At 56.8% G+C, this 18,456-nt stretch overlaps 1 protein-coding gene across 1 annotated transcript; it reads left to right on the forward strand.

The window, feature by feature from the left end:
* Positions 1-365: 365 nt before the first annotated feature.
* CLCN1 (chloride voltage-gated channel 1) lies at positions 366-18,178 on the forward strand. The gene is made up of 23 exons (XM_038741349.1): positions 366-551; positions 2,317-2,443; positions 2,662-2,793; positions 3,258-3,386; positions 3,621-3,754; positions 4,189-4,266; positions 5,625-5,703; positions 11,185-11,310; positions 11,498-11,582; positions 11,733-11,834; positions 11,983-12,067; positions 12,255-12,404; positions 13,241-13,310; positions 13,684-13,794; positions 14,015-14,228; positions 14,576-14,709; positions 14,832-15,061; positions 15,270-15,384; positions 15,650-15,738; positions 15,938-15,976; positions 16,119-16,223; positions 17,104-17,190; positions 17,407-18,178. The coding sequence occupies exons 1-23, from the start codon at positions 366-368 to the stop codon at positions 17,770-17,772; spliced, it is 2,973 nt and encodes a 990-aa protein (XP_038597277.1). The 3' UTR covers positions 17,773-18,178.
* Positions 18,179-18,456: the final 278 nt, after the last annotated feature.

Consider the following 18,456-nt stretch of genomic DNA (forward strand, 5'->3'; position numbering starts at 1 on the left):
CCAGGTAAGTGGCTGGTCATCGCCTCCTGACCCTGGCGCTGCCCTAGCAGATGCCCACTCCTGCGAGAGGCGTGACAAACTGGGGTCTCACCTTGAAAGATCTGGGGGTGGGCTGTCTTGAGGGGTGGGAGAACTCAGAGGGAAGTGGGATGTGGGCTTCTCCCAACTCCCTCCCACACTTGCCGTAGCCCTGGTACACCCCCGCGCCCGCTTTCAGGGCAGATCAGATGTGGCAGGGGGGGTCATGTGACGGAGGGGGTAACTATAAATAGAGGGGGGTGGGCACGGTGCCCCAGACGACTTGGGACCCGGCCGGAGGACGATCCCAAGGAGCAGTGGGCCGGCCTCCTGGGGGCGGGAGGGACATGGAGAAGACCCCACCGCGCCAGCCTGGGGGTCGCGGGGGTGAGCCAGTCTGGTGGGGAGGTGCACCGCAGTACCAGTACGTCCCCTTCGAGCACTGCACCAGCTATGGGCTGCCCTCTGACGGGCATCCCCAGGCCCGGCCCAGAGGGGACGCCGCCTCTCGCCCCAACGTCCACCCGACTCAGGTACGGCTGGGCGGGAGTGGGGGCGGGGGGCCGGAGGAGCGGGATGGGAGGGCCGGGAGGACTGAGTGGAGGGACAGAGTGGGAGGGGGCAGTGAACATAGGGGCAGTGAGTGCAAGCTTTGTGTGCCCCATAACTGGAGGTGAGGACAGATAGACACACATACACACACACACCCGCGTATGAACAAACATGTCTGCTCTCATATATTCAAGTAGAATCAGGGGGGCACCCTCATCCACCCTTATGGGTTTTTGTGAATGTCACATTCAGGTCAGGTCTACTTGAGCAAATTATCTAGGTAATTCAGGCTCAGATGTTCCCAATCACTTGGGTGAAGACCCAGCCTCTGAGATCTGCCTGCCCCTTTGACACACAATCGATGAGAGAACCGCACTTCCTAGGGTCAGAGGTCACTCAGATGTCTCCTATGCAAGACCCCCTTCTGAAGAAAATTTGATGATGACCTTACACCCTACTACCTGCCCGTCACACAAATACACCCTTGTACCTCATTCAAGCTCCCCTACACACACAGACACCTGGATTTATACCCAGTCCCACACAAACACATCTGGACATGAATAGAGTTACTCCCATTACCGGTCCAAATGCACTTGCATATATCCACATGGCCCAGGTGCACACATGCTCACTTGTTATGCACACACAAGGACACATAGCGATATACACTAAACTTGAAACCATCCCTGTGAGCACAAGGTCTAGTGGGTCTGAGAGCTGTGGAATGTGGGGATCTGTAGAGCTGAGCTGGGGCCTGGGGGGTCCAATATGGGGTCAACGGGGTTCGGGGGTGTGGGTGAAGGATGGGCTTCTGCACTCATCTCTCCTTCCCAAACTGGCTGGTGCTGGGCCTGGCCTGGGACCATGAGCAGACGAATTTAGCAGCCTTAATCTTCCCCCAGCCCGCTCCCCAGATCCCTGCGGTGGACCCCACCCACACCCACAAGGACCCGGGGGATCCCCTACAGGGCCTTGTGCTGAAGGAAATCAGGCAGCAGGCCAAAAGGAAAGAGACTCCATTTCCCCTGAGCCCCAGGCTGGGTGGGAGGAGGGGAAAGGTGCAGAGAAAAGAGGGGGAAGAAGCAGGGGGGTCATTCCTGCGGTTAACAACTCCTCCCCACCACCTGGAGCAGGACCACCCTCTGGGGGAAGGACTGTGGGCAAATGTCTCAAGCTTCTGTGTTGAAATCAGATCCTGGCACCCCCTGCCCAGGGCCCCAGCTCTGAGCTGTGGGGTCCCTGAGCTGGAAGGGGCCATTCCTCCCTCCCCACTCCACTTACCCCCATCCTCCCGCCGACCCCCCCACCGCCCCCCCGATGAAGCACTTCTCCCTGGGAAGGAACCTGATGCTGAGCTCCTCAAAGTGGTTCCTGTTTTTGGTTATTGATTGAACCAGGGCTGTAGAGGAGGAAGGGACTCATAAAAAAAGGGGGGACTTGGAAGTGGTGGTAGGTGTTGCCCTCTAGCCATGTTTGGGCTGGTTTTAGGGAGCCCCAGGAGTCTTTTCTGGCTGGGCTGGTGCCATCTAACCAGTCCTAACAGGGACTGAGGAGGCCAAGGCCAGAGGCCTCAAGGAAGAGAAGAGCAGAGAAAGGAGAGGAGGGGTCACTCCCCAGCTCCTAGGCCTAGACACCTCCCTCCAGCTCCCTTCTCTCCCATCTACTTCCTCCTCTCCACCTCTGACTCTGTCTCCCCACCTGACTCTTGTCTCTCTGGGTCTCTGTCTCCCCTGCCTCCCCCAGATCTATGGGCACTACAAAGAACCACACCCAGATGTCTCTGGCCCAGAGAAGGATGGGGATCCCTGGGAGAAGGCCCCTGGCCCTGCCCCAGACAGCCAGGATGAACAGCACCACTCCAAATGCCAAGGTAGGGGGCCAACAATGGATCGGTCAACCGATTGATGGTACACTCTGGTGGCTGGGACAGGGCAGAGCCCCCCCCCCCCCCCCCCCCTCATCCTGCAATACCACTCCGGGGAGGTGGGAACATCTGAGGGAGCTGCGGCGGGGGGGGGGCATTTTTGGGGGGCTCCGGGATTAGAGAGGATGGTGTGAGCCCCCAGCCCCTTGCCCGCTTCCCCGCAGACTGTGGGCGGCGTTTGGGGAACTACGTGCGGAGGAAGCTGGGAGAGGACTGGATCTTCCTGGTGCTGCTGGGACTGGTCATGGCACTGGTCAGCTGGTCCATGGATTACACCAGTGCCAAGAGCCTGCAGGGTTTGTCTGTCCCCCGTCCCCCGCCCTGAACCCCAGACCGCGACAATCTGCCAAAAGTCTCCCTAATCCCGTTCACCCCCCTGCCCCAGGCTCTCCTTTCCCTGAGCCCGTTCCAGGGATGGAACCAGCCTCTCCCAACCAGGACCAAACCCCACCCTGCCCCTTACCCCTACAATCCCCCACAGTCCCCTGAAGAGTTGTCCTCCTCCAGCCCTGGGCCAACAGACAAAGGATTCCGGATATCAGGCTCCCTGGCCTCTGTCCCACAGTCTCCCTTGTCCCTCCCAATGGCCCCCTTGCTCTCCCTGCCCCAATCTCTTGCTGATACTGGCCTGTCTGTACTTCTGCTTCCATCCCTCTGTCTGTTCCCCTTTCTCCCACACCCTCACTGTGCCTGTACCCCTCTCCCCACTGTTCCTTTCCTGTGGAGTCCTGACCGTCGGGTTCCCCTGGTTCCCCTCCAGCCTACAAGTGGATGTACCGTCAGATGGAACCCAACCTGGCACTGCAGTATCTGGCCTGGGTCACCTTCCCGCTGGTCCTCATCCTCTTCAGTGCCCTCTTCTGCCACCTCATCTCCCCCCAGGCTGTGGGTGAGACAGCCTCCTAACCTCCGTGTCTCCCCACCACCCCCGGGATCCTCCCTATGCCTTTTCCCAGACATCTCTCCCACCAGGCTGGCTGGCACCTCTCCTACCCCTCCTCCCCACCCCCACACCTCGGGCCACCCTCAACCCCCTCCCTCTCCCCAGTCCTCCTCCCCTCCCTCTTTCTATTTCTTCCTTCCTTCCTCCCCCCAGTGCACACCCCCACTGCTCCCATTTCAGGCTCTGGGATCCCCGAGCTCAAGACCATTCTGCGGGGTGTGGTTCTGAAGGAATACCTCACCCTCAAGGCCTTCGTGGCCAAAGTCATCGCACTCACCGCTGGACTGGGCAGCGGCATCCCTGTGGGCAAAGAGGTCAGCCTGAGGCCGGGGGGAGGAGCCACAGCGGGGCACAGCTGAAGCCTGGGGATGTTGAGAGTGTGGAGAAAGGGAGAAGGGAGCCACAGGGAGGGTACCTGGGGGCAGAGCTGGTGCCTGGGGCTACTAAGGGGTCAGGGAGAGCCTGGGAGAGGCAGGGGGGTACCAAGGGGCAGAACTGAGCCCCAGGAACACTGAGGGTGTTGTGGGGAGGTTGCGAGGGAGAGTAGGTGAGCAGGACTGAGCCAAGGGCAAAGGGGGTGGGAAGAGGCAGAAGACAGGAGGGCACAAGGAGGCTAGACGCAAGGTTGAGGGACCAGCAGTTTCGGGCAAGGAGGAGCAGGGAGGAGCGGAGGGCCAGAGGATTCAGAGTCCACCGGGGAAAGTGCTGGCCCAGGGTGAGAAAGTCTGACCCCCCTCTCCCACTCTAGGGTCCTTTCGTCCACATCGCCAGCATCTGCGCTGCTGTCCTCAGCCAGTTCATGTCCATGTTCTGCGGGGTTTATGAGGTGAGGGCGCCTGCTCCAGGCCCAGTGGGCTGGGCAGTGGGAGGGGCGGAGACTAGTTCTGAAGGACCAGTATCCCACCCACCCCAAGCCCAGGGCAACTGCCGGCTCAGGGGCCAGTTGCCCGTGGGCCGGGCCGGTATTCCCCTGCAGGGCTGGGTTACTGACATCCTGGGGCCCAGACTGATGGGGAGAGGGCTGAAGCAGATCCTCACACCTGGCTCCATGCCACAGCTGACCTATGCATGGCTTTCCCCCTGCCTGGCACCTGCTTCTCTAGCCTGTGGCCTGTCTGTCTTCCCCCCATGCTCCCCCAGCCTGTTGTCTGTCTGCAGCCCACGCTTCGGCCGCAGCTCGTGTGTCTGCCCACCGTGCTCCCTCGGGCTGCTCTTGCCTCTCTGTACTTTCTCAGCTGGCCCCAGGCTTCCTCCCAGGCTCCAACCTGTCTCCCTCCATTCCCTCACCTTCCATATCCCCCACTTTTCCCCAAGGCCTCCAAACCCCAAACTCCCCTTCTTCCCTAGCACTCCCTGCTGCACTCCCCTGGTGATCTCCCATCCCATCTCCCTGGCCTCTCCCCTCATACCCCCCGCCCGGCCATCAGCTGCCTCGGACCTCCTTGATGCTGCTCTCTCGCGATTGCCTTGCCTCCCTGTTCCTGCTCCTCCTCCTCCTTGCCAGCCGCCCCCACGCTGCCCGCCTGCCCGCCCGGCTGGCTTTTCTGTTGCAGACGGTCCCGCGGCAGCTTGACCTCCTGGTGTCGGCCTGTGCGGTTGGAGTGGGATGCTGCTTCGCGGCCCCCGTTGGAGGCAAGTGTCCCTCCCCAGTCCTCCCCTGCATGATTGCAGCTTGGTGGGGGGAGGAGGCAGGAGCTTACTGCCAGAACTCCAGCTGGGCGTCCCCCCACCCCAAGTGGTCAGAATATCACCGGCCCCCTCCTCACACAATTGTGGATGGACACCAGTGCCCTCAATTTCTGTCAGAGAGGGTGCTTACTCTATGGTGGGTTGGTAAGGCCGCTTCATATCTGAGGAATCTGGGCTCCCGTCACGCTCGGTGGTGGTTACTTCATCCGGCTGGGGCCTCTGAGCTTACTCCCTTCGTTCGGATTATTCCCCCATCCCCTGGCTGTCTTCTCTGGTCTGGGTCCTGCCGTTTTTGATGTCATTTCCTCCCTCAGCTTAGAGAATGTGAGGTCATTTCCCATTTGGCAGAGCAGCTGACTTTCTCTGGAGGGAGCAATGGTGGGTGGGGAGGAGGCAAACCCTGAGAACTGGGCCTCTTACCCTGTCTGTACACCTATCTGTTTGTCTGTCTTGTCTGCCTGTCTCTCTCTCCCCCATTCGTCTCTTCCCCAGTAGCAGCCATACTATTACACCGACATCCTGACGGTGGGCTGTGCTGTGGGGGTTGGTTGCTGCTTTGGGACTCCACTTGGAGGCAAGTGAACCCTCCTGGTCTATCATGCTCTCTCCATTCCTCCATTGCCCCTCTTCCAACCCCATCTCCCTGGTCTCCAGGAGTCAAACCAAATCCACCATTCTATTAAAAAAGAGACAGGGAGTGTGTGTGTGTTTGGGGGGGTGGGTAGGGGGAATGTTATATTGATTAGGAAGCTTGTATAAATCTGCATACAGTGTTAAAGATACCCCAGGCAGGCTGTGGTCTCCCTCCTTAGCTCCCCTCCGTATCAAGGCTCAACAGCAAGGCCATTCCCTGGATCAGACCAATGGTGCATCCAGTCCCAGGCTCTGACTCCCTCCCCGGCCCCAGGATGCTTGGAGGAACCGGGACACGATGGCCTTCCTGGACAGCAGACATCCCCAACATTTCCCCTCTGTATTCCTAGCTTCCCCTCTAATAACCAATGACAAACATCTAATGGGTAATCCTCGATCCAGACCCCTCTTGCCTGGCCGATAACTCTGGTTTCCAATTCCAGATGCTCCCTTGGTCCTGAGGAAGAGACATTTACTTGTACTTGTTAGGAACCCGTGGGTATCGGGCCATCCCGGTAGGGTGGGGTCTGGTGAACAGCTATTCCCTCTGGCCTAGTCCACACCTTCATGTTTCTGCCAGACTCCATCATGTCCCTCTCGACCCGGTCTTCTCAGACAGAGAGTTTACACTCTTGGCTCAGGGTAGAGGCCTCTGGGCCTTCCTTGTTCCTGTTCTACCCTGCAGTCACTCTCGGGGGCTGGAGAATTGGACCCCTTTGTAGAGGGATTTCCCCCCCCTCACACCATTTCCACAGCATGTCCAGGTCTCTGTTAAGCATTTACTCTGTGTCAAGCACTGTTAAAAGCATTGGGATAAATACAGTCATATTTGACACAGTCCCTGTCTCACATGGGGCTCCACCCAGAGAACAGGACAAACCTCTTGGACAATTGGGACCCAGTGCCCATCCCTCTCCAAGAACAGTTCACAAACAGCCGTATCCCCCTTCAGCAGCTGCGGAGCCTGGATCCCTTCTACCGGTTTATCGATGAGGACTCTAGGTGGGAGGGAATCAGACTTTTGCTAAAATTGAGGCAGATTCCCATCCATCGTTTCCCCTCTCTCTAGCAGGCCTGCCCCTCTGCCAGAGCAAGAGCATAGTTAGATAGTCGAGAATTCTAGACATGGAAAGATCCCAAGGCTTCAAGAGGTTCAGCTCCTTGCCTCCAGGCCATTGAAGAAGACCCAAGTCACCCAGGAAAAGGTAGCAGCAGCAGTGTTAGTATTTATAGAGCACATACTTGGTGCAGTGCACTGCACTAAATGCTTGGGAAGTTTGGAAAAAAGAAGTGATTCATTCCCTGCCCAAGAAGTTTCCAAGCTAATGAAGGAGACAAATATCACAATGTTTACGGGAGTGGTCAAAGCAGATCATTAAACGTGCAGTTGAGTATGTATACGTATGAGGGTGCTGAGGGTGAGTACAGATAGAAATGATAGCTGTGTAACTGATTTTTAATATGGTTAGATTCCCAACCTCCCTCTGCATTGGCAGTAAACTCTCCTTTATGCCTAGCTGGAAATTCTCCTGCCCCCATATCACCAACTTCCTCTGGTGCAGACCTCTGTGATATGAAGAAAAATTAGTCACAATCGTCACTTTCATCTATTTAAATCCCCTCTCCCTTGCTCCTCTGCTCCAGGCTAAACAACCTCCATGCCTATTACCTTTCTGCATCAGATCAATTCCATCTTCATTTCCAAAAGCAATTCTCTGAGCACCTACTGTGACCAGAGCTGTGCAAGGTGCCTGGGGATGTACAACAGAAGTCACAGACCCGGTCACTTTCTGGTCACTCGCTCTGAATCCTCTCCAGCTTCTCCATATCTCTGTCAACAGGCAGCTGCCAAAAGCGATCCAGGAGGGTAGACTGAGATAAGAAGAGAAAAGTGGGGTCAGAATGGAGGACTGAGGTCATTGAGAAGCAGCAAGGCTTGATGGAAAGACCACAGGCCTGGGAGCCAGAGGACCTGGATTCTAATCCTGACTCTGCCACTTACCTGCTGTGTGGCCTTGGACAAGTCACCTAACTTCTCTGGGCCTCAGTTCCCTCATCTACAAAATGGGGACTCAATACCTGTTCTCTCTCCTATCTGACTGTGAGCCTCCTGATCATCTTGTACCTGTCACAGTGCTTAATACAGTGATTGACACGGAGTAAGTGCTTAGAGAAGCAGTGTGGCTCAGTGGAAAGCGCACGGACTTTGGAGTCAGAGGTCATGGGTTCAAACCCCGCCTCCGCCAATTGTCAGCTGTGTGACTTTGGGCAAGTTACTTAACTTCTCTGTGTCTCAGTGACCTCATCTGTAAAATGGGGATTAAGACTGTGAGCCCCCATGGGACAGCCTCATCACCTTGTAATCTCCCCAGTGCTTAGAACAGTGATTTGCACATAGTAAGTGCTTAATAAATGCCATCATTATTATTATTATCATTATTAACAAATACCACAATAATAATAATAATAATAATAATAATTATTATTATTATTAAAAGCTTGATAACAGAGGCTCAACCCTCAAGGAATAGAGGCAGCTGCACGTCGAAGCAGAGAAACAGTGTGAAAAGCAGGATAGTGGGGACTAAATTTTTATCATTTACTTCCAGTGGCTGGGAGGGGGTTGCACAACTTGGTAAGCATCTTGATTTGATCTGCCCCAGAGCAAATGAAGACAAAGCAAAGGGGAAAGAGAGGGTTTATATAATGTTTTTTCTGAAGCAGCATGGCCTAGTGAAGTAAAAAGGACCTGGATTCTAATCCCTTGTCCATTATTTGTTTACTGTGTGATTATGGGCTAGTGACTTAACTTCTCGGTGCCTCAGTTACCTCATCTGTAAAATGGAGATTAAGACTGTGAGCCCTATGTAGGAGAGGGACTGCGTCCAATTTAATTTGCTTGCATCCACCCCAACCTATCATTCATTCATTCAATCGTATTTATTGAGCGCTTACTGTGTGCAGAGCACCGTACTAAGCGCTTGGAAAGTACAAGTTGGCAACATATAGAGACGGTCCCTACCCACATAGTAAGCACTTAAAAATACCACAACTATTATTATTATTATCATCATCATCATCATTCTGAAAAAACTCCACTCCACCAGGCCAGGGTCCAAATTATTGCTACTGTTAGTGGCGACAGTCACACTGTCTCGCTCTTGTATTACACAGCTAGTTGGGAAAAGTAATCTATTAGTGTTTGGCATCTGAACACAGCGATTTTCTGTGACTCAAACTTCCCAGAATTGTTCCCTTTGGAAAGATTTTCCACCTTCTTCCTCCATACATTATTCCCCCCTCCCCCCCCCCACCATACCCCTCAGATGGGTTTCTGGGCAGGGCTTCTTCCAAGTTATCAATTATTCAAACTTATTTATTGAGCACCTACTGGGGACAAAGCAGTAATAGTAGTAGAACTGTGTTGTGTGTCCACAGGGTACAGTGCGTTGTACTGAGCGCTTGGACAGTACTGAACGAAGAAGTGACACATTCCAGTCCACAAGGGGCTTGCGTGCTAATGGGGAAGACAGATCTAATATTGCGGTTTGGTGATAAGAGCACAGGCCTAGGAGTCAGGAGAACTGGGTTCTGATCCTGGCTCCATCACTGGCCTTTAGAGTGACCTTGGGCAAGTCATTTAACTTCTCTGAGCCTCTGTTATAAAATTGTTTAGACTGTACTGAGTACCTAGGAATGTACTATAGAGATTGGAAGGCATGATCCCTGCTCCCAAGGAGCTTTAGGTGACTTCCACTTCCCTGGGTTGTGATGGCCCTGTTAACTGTCTCACAGCAGATGGGAAAGAATCTGGAGCAGAGGAGGGTGGAAGGAGACAGAAGAGGAGGTTGAGCCTTGTGGGGCAGGAGAAATCTTCAAATCTCCAAACCCACACAAAAATGTCAGTAGGGCCTGAGGATGACAGGAGAGCATCTTTCCCAGAAAACATTTCTAGTTTTCCAGGAAGGAATAAGCCATTTCCATGCTCGACTCCCAAACGCACCCCCCTGGGCCTCAACAACTGCTTAAAGGCCAATTCTTTTTGGACCCTGGGATACAAGCCAATGGGGCCCACAGGTTTGAATACATCCAGATTGTTTAAGGACTCTCACCAGACTTTCCTCTTTTCCGGCTTGGAATCCCAACCTTCCAGTTAGAGTCTGGCTTCCTCTGCTTCCAATTTTCAGACTGTTTTTTTGAAAATTTGGAAGGAAAAAAAAATCATTGAATTCCTCTTGTCTGGTTGGTGGTATCTTTATTGAGAAATCAGTTGTATTTACTGGACACTAATTCTGTGCCAAGTACTAAACAAAGCCCTTGGGAGAGTACAGTAGAGTCTGCAGACACCATCTTTGCCTCTTGAGCTGGTCGGGGGGCGGTGGGGGGCCCTGGTGGAGGTGGAATTTTCTCTCATAAATGAATGTAGAACAGGGTTTTCCTCATCCTTTTCTTTCTTCGTCTTTCATTCTTGACCTAACCAAAGCATTTTTTTCCTCTGAAGTCTTTTGCAAATTACACTTCATTTGCTATTTTAGCTTTCCAAACTTTACTCCTCTATGCATTGGCTGTTTCCTTATAGCTCTCCTAGATCACCTGTACAGGCTGCTGCTGCTTGGGGGGTTCCCCTCTGAACATCAGCTCCTGCAGGTTTTGGTTAAGCCAACTTGGTTCCTTCCTCCCTTTCTCATGTTTCCTGGGCTCAGAAAAAGCCGTTTCTTGCATCCATGTCAATTTCTTCAAGTGATAATCTTCGCTTTTCATGAGGTCTACCCAGCCCATTTCGGCTCATCCCTTTTTCCCAGCACAGTAAAAGCTGTTTCCTTAGAATTCTTTTTCTCAGTGTTTCTGGCACCAGACACATGCTCTCTCCTGCCTTTGTTCCTCGATATTCCCTGCTCCCCTCCCATTTTGTATACTGATTGGGAAGAGCAAGGAGCACCTACCTTGCTTCTCTCCTATCCAACGTGCTGGCAAATAAGTCCATCAAGCAACACCGCTCCTGGCTGACTGGTGGTCCATTTAGAGCAAGATTCCCTCTGCACTGGAGGCAACTGGGTACTTGGAGGTTGCCAGGTAGTAGTTTCTTTCCGTCCACCTAACTAGGGATGGATCATTTGACACCTCTCCCCAAACTTTCCCTCTAGACATTCCGTGGGCTGCAAGAGGGCTGGATTGGGATGTCATAAAATCTCCCCAGGCCAGTGAGGGGAGGTGGGGTGGTGGAGGGGAGTGAATGGGAATGGGAAGGCAGTGGATGGATGTGGAGGGGGAACTTATGGATTTGGGGGCTTGGATCCTCTCCTCACCCTGCTCCCCTGTACCACTTGCTTACCTAGTCTCTGCAGGATGGGGTCAAGGGTCAGAGGGCTCCTCCTCCAATTCCCAGGGGTGACCCTTCCCCCACCTCCCTTCCCCTCACCAGGCGTCCTATTCAGCATCGAGGTCACCTCAACCTACTTCGCCGTCCGCAATTACTGGCGGGGGTTCTTCGCGGCCACCTTCAGCGCATTTGTCTTTCGAGTGCTGGCTGTCTGGAACAAGGATGCAGGTAATGAGCATCCAGAGTCCCTCCGGGCCTGGGGACCCCGAGAGGCCCAGGGAGGGAACTGAGAGTCCGGGGGTCTTGGTGTTCACCGCCTTCTCACTTTGGGGTCCCCGTCTTCCCTCTCTCCTCCCTCTCCTATTTTCCTCCTGTCTGCCTCTCCTCCCCTGCGCCTGCTTGGTCTGCCCCACAGTCACCATCACCGCCCTGTTCAGAACCAACTTTCGCATGGATTTCCCCTTTGACCTACAGGAGCTGCCGGCCTTTGCAGTCATCGGGTCAGTGTGGTGGGGTCAATGGGGAGGCTCACAGGGAGGTAGGGGAGACTGAGTCAGCAGAGGTGGGGAGGGGGCGGCTGGAGGGTTGAGGGAGAGGCCCGATACCCACAAGCCCTCTGACCGCTCCTTCCTCCCCCACCCCGGCCCTAGGATCTGCTGTGGCTTCCTGGGGGCCATCTTTGTCTACCTGCACCGCCAACTGGTGCTTGGCATTCGGCGACAAAAGACTCTGAACAAGTTCCTCACCAAGTAGTGAGTCCACGCCCCCTGAACTCCCACCCCCCCAGCCGGAACCCTCGCGGCTGCTGGGATGGGAGCTGGAAGAAGGGGGTTCGGGGACGGAGGGGGTGAGAGGGGCACCACCAGAAGCTGTGCCCACCCTACATCTTTCCTGTTCCAGCCGCCTGCTGTATCCCGCGGTCGTGACTTTCGTTATCGCCTCACTCACCTTTCCTCCAGGGATGGGGCAGTTCATGGCTGGAGAGGTGAATGAGGCATCAGACCCTTGGGCAGGGGGGCCGGGGAGAGTGGGGGGTGGGAAGGGGAGTCTAATTCTCCAGACCCTGGGTGTGGAGCCTGGCAGAGGGGCCAAGCTGGGGGGCAGCCCGCTGGGCTCCAGAGAGCTGACCACACACTCCCCGGCCGCTGTCTGACTGCTCCCGCCTCATCCAGCTGATGCCCCGAGAAGCCATCAGCACCCTGTTTGACAACCACACGTGGACCAAACACGTGGGAGATTTGGAGGTGTTGGGCCTCTCCGCCATCTGGATCCACCCCCACGTCAGCGTGCCCATCATCATTTTCCTCTTTTTCATCATGAAGGTGCCAGAGCCCCTGCTTCCTGCCCTGGTCCTCCCTCTCCCCCATGTCCCCCCTCCTCTACCAGTGCTCCTTCTAAGAAAAACTGCCCCTGCCACCCCAAGCCCCTGCCCCTTCCTCCGACCAGACTTCCCCTCCTCCAGGAAGCCCTCCCAAATTAATCCTCTCCCCTTCTCCCATCTCTTCCGCTCCCTCCAACTTCTGAGGGCCAAGGATCTATATCACCACCACCCCCAACCACCACCCCTGGGGACATTTCTATCTCTGCTCAGATTTCTGCATACTAGACACCCTCTGTCATTGTGCTTGGACTATGTGTTCCCCTAGATTGTCTCCTTCCTGAGGGCAGGGCCTGGCCTTTTTCTGAATGTAAACAGCCAGTATGGTCATCTGCCCTGCCTTCCCTCCCTCCCTCTCCCCACACATTACAACCCTCAGGCAGCCAAGCCTACTGGGTCCCTCCTGCTCCTTGAAAGAGGCAGGGGGAAGGAATGAGGCTCTACCATTCCCCAGGGGATAGAAGAACACGAGCAGGAGTTGAGGGGTTAGTTAAACCCAAAGAAAATCTTCTTGGCCCTCAGGAGTCAAGGAGGGTGAGAACTGGGGCAGAGGACAGAGAGAAGGAAACAGGTCAGAGAGGGAGGCGGGGACATCTCTTTCCCCTGGAGATTTCTCAGCAGAGGAGGAATTCCCAAGGGAGGCTTGAGCTTAATGTGTTGACTTTGACATCCTGCCAGTTCTGAGGGTTTGTGACCTTTAGGACTGGTCTGGAAGGAGGGAGGAAGGAAGGGTGACTGAGTGTGTCTCCACTGTGACCCAATGACCTGCGTCTCTTCCAGTTCTGGATGTCCATCGTTGCCACTACCATGCCTATTCCCTGCGGGGGATTTATGCCTGTGTTTGTGCTGGGTAAGTCCTAGTGGGGGCCTGGCTGGGACTTGGGGCTGGGAGCAGTCAGGCAGGGGAGGGGGCTGTGCCTGGGGGGATGTGGACTGCATTTAAGGAGTCCCCGATTGGGTGGGGGGTGGGGAACGAAGGACGCTGGCAGTCCTTCGGACCCCGCCAAAGAATGACAGTTGGCCCCCCGGCCTGGGAGAAACTGGCACCCTTGGCTCTGGGGCAGGCACCATGGTTGCCCCAAATGGGAGAGCCTCCCAAGAAAGCTTGTGCTCGATTGAATGTGAGGGACTTCCTGGGTTTCCAGTTGGATAAGCGGCAGCGGCCCTAGTGGGGCTGGGATGAGGAGTGACAACCTCCCTTCCTCCTCGGCCCTTTCCCCCAGGAGCGGCATTCGGGCGGCTGGTGGGAGAGATCATGGCCATGCTGTTCCCCGACGGGATCCTGTTTGATGGGATTGTCTACAAGATCCTGCCCGGTGGCTATGCGGTCATCGGTCAGTCCTCCCGCTCACCCTGCCCCAAGCCCCTATCACCGGCCTTGATCTGATTCCATGAAGCCCACAGCCACTAGCCCCCCATGCCCACTTTCTTCTCCCTACCTCCCAGAGTTCATGTGATCCTCCAGTCCCCTCCCTCCCCAGCGGGACCACTGCCCCCATCCTTGGGCTTGGGGCCCCAGGGTCCACTGTCAGCTCTCCCTGCCCCAACCCCCAGGGGCAGCTGCGCTGACCGGAGCAGTATCCCACACGGTGTCCACTGCGGTCATCTGCTTTGAACTGACTGGCCAGATCGCCCACATCCTGCCCATGATGGTTGCTGTTATCTTGGCCAATATGGTGGCCCAGAGCCTGCAGCCCTCACTCTACGACAGCATAATCCAGGTCAAGAAACTCCCCTACCTGCCCGACCTGGGCTGGAACCAGCTCAGGTGAGAAGCCAGAAAGGGTTGGTGGGTACCAGGGTGGGCCCTCAGCGCAAGACTAGCCCTCTGCAAGACTCGGAGTGACACTTTCTCTCCCCTCTCCCCCTGCTCAGGGCTACTCCTAGGGCCCAGACTACTGTTCCTCAGCCCTGATGATCCAGGGCCCTCCCTGGCCTCCCCACAGCATAGTAGCCCAACTCCCCCGCATCCCCAGGGAGGCCCCAGCTGGGCTAGCTCTGACCCCAGCATGGCCAATCTGGGCCAAAACCAACTTACTTCTTCCCCTTGGTGTGGAGGTCAGGACAGTTTGAGGCAGGCTGGGGACCAGTGCAGCACCTCTCTCTCCCCTGCAGTAAATTCACCATCTTCGTGGAGGACATCATGGTGAGGGAAGTCAAGTTCGTCTCGGCTTCCTGCACCTATCGTGACCTGCAAGCCCTGCTCCATGCCACAACCGCCAAGATCTTGCCCCTGGTCGAATCCCCAGGTGAGACCTCGGTTGGGGGAGACATGGGGGCCATGGGAGGAAGGGGGAACGTAGGGCCGTGGGGAGATGTTGAGAGGAGTCACGTGATCTCACCTCCTGCCGCTTCCCCGGGCATCCCCCAGAGTCCATGATCCTGCTGGGCTCGGTGGAGCGGTCGGAGCTCCAGACCCTGCTGCAGCAGCACTTGGCTCCCGAGCGGCGGCTGCGGGCGGCCCATGAGATGGCGCAGAAGCTGGCGGAGTCTCCCTTCGACGGGTTGGCGCGGAGGGTGGGGCCGGCCGGGCAGAGCCACCGGGAGTCCTTCGCTTATGTGGACGAGGACGAGGATGAGGAGGGCAGTGGGAGGCCTGAGGTAAGGGGGCTGGGGGAGGTGAGTGAGGTGGGGGACCTGAGAGGGAAGGGTGGGCTGGGGGTGGGGGGAACGAGGGCTAGGGAAGCACTATGGGATGAGAGGGGAAGGCGAGGGTGAGGTGTGGCAGGGTGGACTTCAGGGAATAAGAAAGAGTTGGGAAAGGGGTAGAAAGCCTTCCCCTGAGGATGACAATCTCCCCTCTTCGCAGCAGCCTCCTCCTCCCCACAACCCTCTTGCTGCCTCCCGGCTTCCGGATGAATCCAACGGACCCCTGCCCCCCAACAAGCTCCAGCCAGAGGTGCCCAGCTCTCAGGCGACCCCAGGTAAAATGCCCCTCCCTTTCTTCTCTGAAGCTGCCCGGCCACCCACCTCCTCTCCAGCTGCACCACCACAGTAAACTGCCAAGAAGGATTTGGCAGTGTGGCGGGTGCCCTCGCTGTCATCATGACCCATCGCCATCCGGGGGCCGAGGGGTGTCCACGCTGCCTGACCTCCCCACCTGCCTCGCCCTGCCCTGTTTTCCTCCAGGGGACTGAATCCCAGCTTGGCCTCTCACGACACCCTCTTCTCTCTCCTCGTCCTCCCCAGCCCGTGGTTTTCTGGCCCTTCCTCTGCTGCTCCGCCGCTTGTTGGGCAGGGCCCCTCGGTCCCAGAAGAGTCCTAGGATGGCAGCCCAGGTGTGCAGTGGTGTAGTGAGGTCCCTCCTTGATTCGGGAATGGTGCAGGGGGGAATTTACGTGTGGGGCTCATATAGGGGAAGCCAAGCCCCGAGCTGTGGGATCGGGGCTGGGGGGGATCCTGAAATCAAGGGCTAAGACATGGGGTGGAGGGAGAGAGGGGAGTAGATGCAATGACCCCTATATCCCTCTCCTTCAGGATTCAGCTGACCTAGTGGACACAATGGCCCCGGAGGAAGTGAGTGTGTGGGGAGAGCTGGTGGGAGCAGGGGTGACCTGGAGGTAGGGGTGGGGAAGAGGCGGCAGAGGGGGCTCGGGACTGGGCGTGTGCTGCAGTGTGGGGGCCGGTGGGGGGTGACGTGACCCCTGCCGGCCTCCAGATTGAAGCCTGGGAACAGGAGCAGCTGAGCCAGCCTGTCTGCTTCGACCACTGCTGCATCGATCTCTCCCCCTTCCAGCTGGTGGAACGGACCTCCCTGCATAAGGTGGGCCAGGCCCTCTGGTCCCTGGGCCTCACCCCTCCCAGATGGAGGAAGGGAAGGTGGGAGGAAGGGAGTGAAGGAGTAGGTGGGAATCCTCCAACTGACCCCGTGCAGTCACCACCACCACCACTGATTCCCTACACCACTTCCTCAGTCTCCACGTTCCCATCTTACTCTAGCGTTTGGTCAGATACGAACACACTCAGGACTCTTCACACTCCAGGACTCCTGGGATAGCTGCGCACATCCCCATCACTAGCACTACCCCCACTACACACATATGCTCTCTCACTCTCTCCCTCCCTCCCCTCTGCCTGAGAAGTAGAGAGCAGGCCAGGATGGCAAGATGGGAGGACCTGGGAAAGGCAGGTAGACAAGACTGGTTGGCCAGATAGGATGGAAAGGTTTGGATGTCTAGGCCAATCTTGCCCAGTCCTTGCCCCACTAGCCTGCCCAGACCCCTTCCCCTGTCCAGAGTCCAGACCACAGACAGTCAGTGTCCCCAGGTAATGCTGACCTAGACTGGGAGCTCCGTGTGGGACAGGGACACTGTCCAACCTGCTTATCATGAATCTAGCCCAACATTTGGAATGGTGCTTGGCGCCTATTCAGCGCTTAACAGATCCCACCTCTGTTATTAGCCATATATGGAGGGTGGTGGCTCTATCTTTAGGTGGGGAACTCTTGAGTTTGGGAGAGAGACTGAATCACGGAATGCTGGAAGGGCAGGGTAATGGCCTGGGAAGGGAACCCTTCCCCCACGGTCTGCCCTCAGTGTCAAGCGCTTAGTACAGTGCTCTGCACATAGTAAGCGCTCAATAAATACGATTGATGATTGATGATGATGCCCTTCCCTGACCTGCCTTGCCTCCACCCGCCCCAGACGCACACGCTGTTCTCCCTGCTGGGAATCCACCTGGCCTTCATCACCAGCATGGGCAAGCTGAGAGGGGTCCTGGCCCTGGAGGAGGTAATGCCTACAGGGAGCCCGCGGGCCCTAGAGAGTGGGGACTGGTGACCGCACCCTGTGGGGTCCCCAGGGGTTTTGTGGGTAAACACCCCTCTGGCCCTCAACCCCAGCCCACCCCAACTTCCCTCCTCCTCTCTTCCCTTTACCCTGATCACCTCGGTGACCACGTCTCCCTGCTGGCGTTGTCTCCCTGCCGGTCTCTCTGGTTGTCCCCAGCTACAGAAGGCCATCGAGGGCCACACTAAGTCAGGGGTCCAGCTCCGCCCGCCCCTCGCCAGCTTCCGCAACGCCACCTCCGCACGCAAGGACTCCCGGGGACTGCCTCTGAATGCCGAGGGCTGGGGCCAGCCGGATGGTGGGCCCGGTGAGGGGGGCGGGGAAGGACCACCTTCCCCCATATCCCCACCCTCTCCGGCCCCACCCCTGCTGAGTGAGGCCTTTAGGGTGGGGACGGAGGATGGCGAGCTGGAGGACTTTGAGCTGGGGAGCCCCTCCAGAGCAGAAGAGGACATCTCAGACATCCTGCAGGGACCCAGCCTGCGCTCCACAGACGAGGAGGATGAGGATGAACTGACCCTCTGATCTCCTGAGAAGTTGGGCCGAGCCCCCGGCCCAGTGGCCCAGAGGGACCCACAGCCCCAACCCCCAGTCGGGGCCCCCGCTGTATCCGAGCCCTGCGGGGTATTCCCACAGTGTCACAGTCTTAAACCCTCCCGATTCCCCTGGCCCTCCCACACTGAGTGGCCCCACTCCCCACTGCCCCTAGTCTTGGCCCACACCTGGGCAGTGTGTTTCCACACTCAGGAGAGTCCCTCCAGCACCTCCTCTCTTTGCCTCATGCCTCTGCCCCCACCCTCCACAACCAGGCTCAGAGTGTAGCTGGACCTCAGTTTCCCTCACTGCCAACCCTGTGTCGAGCGAAGGTGGGTTGGGGCCACCTCAGGGAGGGTTTATCTGACTTTGACTCTGAATAAAGCTCTGCTCCTCCTTCCACACCATGTCCCTGGCTCCACCCCATTCAGTTCTGGTTGGTTCCTTTCTGGCTTCTGGCCTCCCTTCCCCTCCTACCCCTAATCATCCAAACCCAGCAGGGCCGGGTGCCCCAACATGGGCCATCAGCTTCCCTGCGGTTGGCAGGTTCCTGGAGGTTCCTGGGGTTGTGCGGGAGGGGTGGTCACCTCGGGGCTGGAGGCTTGATATAACACCACTCCTGTGGGCTAGGCGAGCCCTGCGGGGCCTCACTTCTGCTTCAGGGTTGGAGCGCTT

The sequence above is a fragment of the Tachyglossus aculeatus genome (genome assembly GCF_015852505.1).
Source record: "Tachyglossus aculeatus isolate mTacAcu1 chromosome 12 unlocalized genomic scaffold, mTacAcu1.pri SUPER_6_unloc_1, whole genome shotgun sequence".
Taxonomy (NCBI): Eukaryota; Metazoa; Chordata; class Mammalia; order Monotremata; family Tachyglossidae; genus Tachyglossus; species Tachyglossus aculeatus.